The following is a 4,775-nucleotide window of genomic DNA, read 5'->3' as shown; positions in this document are numbered from 1 at the left end:
CTATTTATAGCCTGAAATGAATGATGATGTGAGTGTGTCTAAATAAATAAATTAATGTTGTTCTCTGACGTTTGCGACGTCACGATAAATCATAAATTTTTGAATTAGTTTGTAAGAAAAAAGGGCACACTGAAAGCCAGCGCTGCTGCTAGCCCCTGGTTCACTCTGTGTGGCCCTTATGTGTGCTTTTCTACACTAATGAGATTATAAAATGTATTTTGAACTGAACCAAACACTAAATATAACTTAAGTATGTGCCATAAACTATTTATGAACATTTTGTTTGAAATAAATTACAACTGTTTTTATAATTGTCAGACATATCGTGCCGTTACACCGAGAACGATATGAAGGGTCTAAGGAGAACATCCTAAGCAACTTTTTGATTATTGTTATGTATGTTGTGTGTGGCTGCGTCCACAACTCCTGTCAATGTGCATTAAACGTCAGTGCGAATAGAGCAGCTCGTGGTTTCACTCGCGTCCCTATATCTAACATTGGCGACGATCCGTGTTCTACCCGCGTTATTCGGCGAAAAACAAAAAAAAATGGCTAGTGCTAACTTTGGTATTTTAGCTACTTTTGATCATTATGTTCAAAGTTGGAGTAGTTACAAGGGCCGATTGAAGCAATATTTTATCGCGAACGACATTGATGGAACAAACGACGCGACCGGAACAAAAAAGACGGGCTATTTTATTAAGCGCACTCAGTGAGGGTACGTTCAAGCTCGCAGCAGATTTGGCCCTACCGAAACAATTGGACAGCGTCCCGTATGAAGACATCTTAGGGCTCTTGGATAACCATTTCACACCAAAAAGAGTAGGGTTTGGGGAGCGTCACAACTTCTTCGCGGCGATACAACAGGCCGGCGAGTCTCATGCGCAATGGGCGGCGAGGCTGCGCGGTCTGACCGCGCACTGCGGGTTCAGCAACGTCGAAGAAGCGCTCCGCGATCGCTTCGTGATGGGAATGCGGCCCGGTCTCGAAAAAGAGAAGTTGTACGCGCAAAATATTGCAGAGCTTACGCTGGCCAAAGCCGTCGAGCTCGCCGAGAGCATTCAGTGTGCGCGCGCGGGGGCCGCGGCCGCCAACACCTCCGAGCTGTTTAAGATCGCAGAGCAAAAACCCAAAGATAGTTCGGCCAGAGTGAAGTGTGCTGCGTGTGGATACAATAATCACAAAGTGTCGGAGTGTCGTTTTAGCAATTTCATTTGTAAAAAATGCAAAGTGAAGGGGCATTTACGTAGAATGTGTCCGAAAATTAATTACGTAGAAGCAGGGCCCAGAGACGAAGGCGACGCCGACGACGGTGAGTTGTTTAATATTCGTTCTGTTCGGGGTGAGCCTATGGTGGAAACTATTATAATTAATGGTGCTCAAATTAAATTTGAAGTGGATAGCGGGTCCGCTGTAACGGTGATATCTAACAATACGTATAAAACGTATTTCAATAACGTTCCATTATCACCTACGAACAAAAGACTACGTAGTTATACGGGTGACAACATAGTTTGTGTAGGTAGGGTCCCACTGCCGTGCACGTTCGCGGGACGTACCCACACGCTGGACGTGTACGTGGTGCGTGACGGCGGCCCCCCGCTGCTCGGCAGAGATTTTATTTGTAAATTTAATTTAGAATTAACGCCAATACACTACTTGCAAAAAATAACTACCCTTGAACAGACTTACCCTCAACTGTTTTCTAACAAACTGGGATGTTTTAATAAATATAGTGTCAAATTAAAATTAAAAGACGGTTCCACTCCGTTGTTTTTGAAAGCACGGCCGATCGCTTTTGCCTTAAGGGATAAAATTGATTCGGAAATCGATAGATTGGTCGATTTAAATGTTCTCGTGCCTGTTGAACGTTCAGACTTCGCATCACCAATTGTGCCTGTGTTTAAAGCGCAACGGGTCCGTTAGACTGTGCGCAGACTACTCAATCAGCATAAATAAACAATTAGTGATCGAGCAGTATCCCTTACCTACCGCTAACGAGTTATTCGCTAAATTACATAACGGGCAAAAGTTTACAAAGTTAGATTTATCCATGGCCTACAACCAGATACCGCTAAGTGAAGAATCACAAAGCTTAACGTGCATCAATACACATCGCGGTTTATATAAATATACGCGGCTAGTGTTCGGGTTGGCTAGCGCGCCGGCCATCTTTCAGCGCGCCATGGAGGGGCTGCTGGCCGGGCTGGACGGCGTGCTGTGCCTGCTGGACGACGTGCTGGTCACGGGCAAGGACGATAACGAACATTTAGATAGACTTCATTGCGTTTTAAAAAGGCTACAGGATGCGGGTCTGACGCTTCAACAGGAGAAATGCGAGTTTTTCAAAGATGAAGTTAGCTATTTGGGCTACGTGATTAATAGGAACGGCTTAAAAAAATCATCGGACAAAGTTAAAGCCATTGTTGATGCCCCGGTGCCTAATAATGTGAGTCAACTCCAGTCGTTCCTCGGATTAGTGAATTATTACAGGAATTTCGTACCCGGGGCATCCACGATACTTAGTCCATTGTATGACCTATTAAAAAAAGGGGTCAAATGGCAGTGGACCCTAATTCATGATACGGCTTTCGATAACATAAAAAAAAATCTGGCTTCGGATCAAGTGTTAGCTCATTTTAATCCCAAATTAAAGTTAGTTTTGACGGTCGATGCGTCTCCCTGGGGCCTGGGGGCGGTCTTGTCGCAGGTGGAGCCTGATGGGGCCGAGAGACCCATTTCTTTCGCTTCCCGGACCCTTAACGCAGCGGAGAAACGTTATTCGCAGATTCAGAAGGAGGCGACGGCTATAGTGTTCGGAGTGAGGAGGTTTCACCAATATTTGTATGGTAGGTCTACTCCGTTCGTTTTACGCACGGACCATAAACCCCTCATTTCTATTTTTGGACCACATCGTGGAATACCAGAAGTATCCGCTAATCGGTTGCAGAGATACGCAATGTTTTTAGGTGGCTATAACTATGTTATTGAATATATTCGCAGCGCTTCTAACAGCGCAGACTTCTTGTCACGGGCCTGCGTGCCAGAGCCGGAGGGGAGCGGCGCGGGCGCGGGCGCGGGGAAGCTCGAAGCCGACGCGGATCTGTGCGATCGTGCCGCGTACGTTTGTTTCGTCGTAGAGGGCAGCTTACCAATAACAATAAACGAGTTGCGCGAGGAAACAAGTAAAGATGCGATACTAAAGCAAGTTATGCAATATACCTTACTCGGGTGGCCAAAAAAAATTGATAATATAAGGTATAAACCTTTTCATTTGTGCCAAACGCAGTTGTCAGTAGAAAATGGTTGTTTAATGCGTGGCCATAAGGTTGTTATTCCCGAGAGTTTGCGGAAAAAGGTTTTATTGGAATTGCATTCGTCCCATTTAGGAATCGTGAAAACAAAGGCGGAAGCACGCTCACGATTTTGGTTCCCCGGAATAGACGAAGCAATCGAAATTTTAATCGGTACTTGCGATGTGTGTATACAGATGCGCCCTGCGCCGCCGCGCGCGCCGCTCGCGCACTGGGACTACCCGCCGCAGCCCTTTTACAGGGTGCACGTAGACTTTCTGGGTCCGCTTAATGGCAAATCGTATTTAGTAATAGTCGACGCGTACACGAAATGGGTAGAAGTCTACGATATGGGGTGCTCGACTACGACTAATGCGGTAACCGAAAAAATGTATGACTACTTGTCTAGATTTGGTTTACCTCACACAATTGTAAGTGATAATGGAACGGCGTTTTGCTCTCAACAATTTGAACAGTTTTGTCAATTGAATGGTATATCGCACGTAACGTCCCCGGCCTATCACCCGGCCAGCAACGGCCAAGCGGAATGTTACGTAAAAGTAATAAAAAAAGGTATTAAATCTAGTGTTCTTTCAAGTAATAATTTAAAGGAAAGTAAACTTAAATTATTGAAGTACATTTTCGATTACAGAAATTCCATTCATTCCACCACAGGCTTCTCGCCCGCTCAGTTAGTTTATGGGCGAAAGTTAAGATCGCGTTTGGATTTGTTCAATCCGATCCAGCCACCACCGTCACCTTCGTCTGTGGACCTTGCTAATGTAGTCAGAAACAAACAGTGTTTGCAGAATGAAAAACTAAATAAACAAAACAAACAAACTTTTGAACCCGGTAACTACGTTCTTTTTAAAAAAAATGTTCATCAAAATAAGCACATCTGGTGTAAAGGAATCATTAGTAAAAGAATCGGGAGAGTATTGTATAAAATTAAAGACATTTCATCTAATTCATTTATTAAAAAGCACAAAAATCAATTGATGTTATATAAAGGATCAGTTGACAATCAAAACCTATGGGATCGTGATGACTCACCTACTAGGACACCGTCCAATACATACACTGCGCCGCCGTCACCACCGCTGCCGCCGCCGCCGCCGCCGTCGCCGCCACTGCCGCCGCCGCCACCGTCGCTGCCGCCGCCACCGCCGACGCCGCCGCGACCGCCGTCGCTGCCGCACCGCCGCCACCGCCGCCCCCGCTGCCATCACCGGTGCCGCCGCCAAGGCAGTCACTGCCGTTTTCGGCTAGCACCACTTTAGACTCCAACCACGAAAGACCATCATCACCACCTCTGGATACGCAGGTTGAAGCCAATGTTCTGTCTCCGTTGAACTTGCCTGTGTCTCCTTTGGTATGTCACCAAAGAAGTCCTGAATATTATTTCACCGGGGGAAGGAAGAGTATGACTCAACCACAGTCTGCGGGTCCCTCAGAGTCTCCTGAGCGTCCTACTCCGCAACG

At 46.0% G+C, this 4,775-nt stretch overlaps 1 protein-coding gene across 1 annotated transcript; it reads left to right on the top strand.

Annotated features, from left to right (window-relative positions):
* The first annotated feature begins 654 nt into the window (after positions 1-654).
* On the top strand, positions 655-4,405 carry LOC141428763 (uncharacterized). Its single transcript, XM_074088770.1, has 2 exons — positions 655-1,312; positions 4,040-4,405. Exons 1-2 carry the CDS (start codon positions 655-657, stop codon positions 4,072-4,074), a joined length of 693 nt encoding a protein of 230 aa, XP_073944871.1. The 3' UTR covers positions 4,075-4,405.
* The last annotated feature ends 370 nt before the right edge of the window (positions 4,406-4,775 follow it).

The sequence above is a fragment of the Choristoneura fumiferana genome, chromosome 6 (assembly GCF_025370935.1).
Source record: "Choristoneura fumiferana chromosome 6, NRCan_CFum_1, whole genome shotgun sequence".
Classification (NCBI taxonomy): Eukaryota; Metazoa; Arthropoda; class Insecta; order Lepidoptera; family Tortricidae; genus Choristoneura; species Choristoneura fumiferana.
The sequence above is the reverse complement of the archived record's forward strand: the minus strand, read 5'-3'. Positions and strand labels throughout refer to the sequence as shown.

Bases quoted from the DNA above. Each gene is read 5' to 3' on its own strand.
- LOC141428763 (XM_074088770.1), top strand. From the start codon at position 655: ATGGAACAAACGACGCGACCGGAACAAAAAAGACGGGCTATTTTATTA. The intron at 1,313-4,039 runs GTGAGTTGTTTA...AATCCGATCCAG, and splicing joins CGAAGGCGACGCCGACGACG to CCACCACCGTCACCTTCGTC.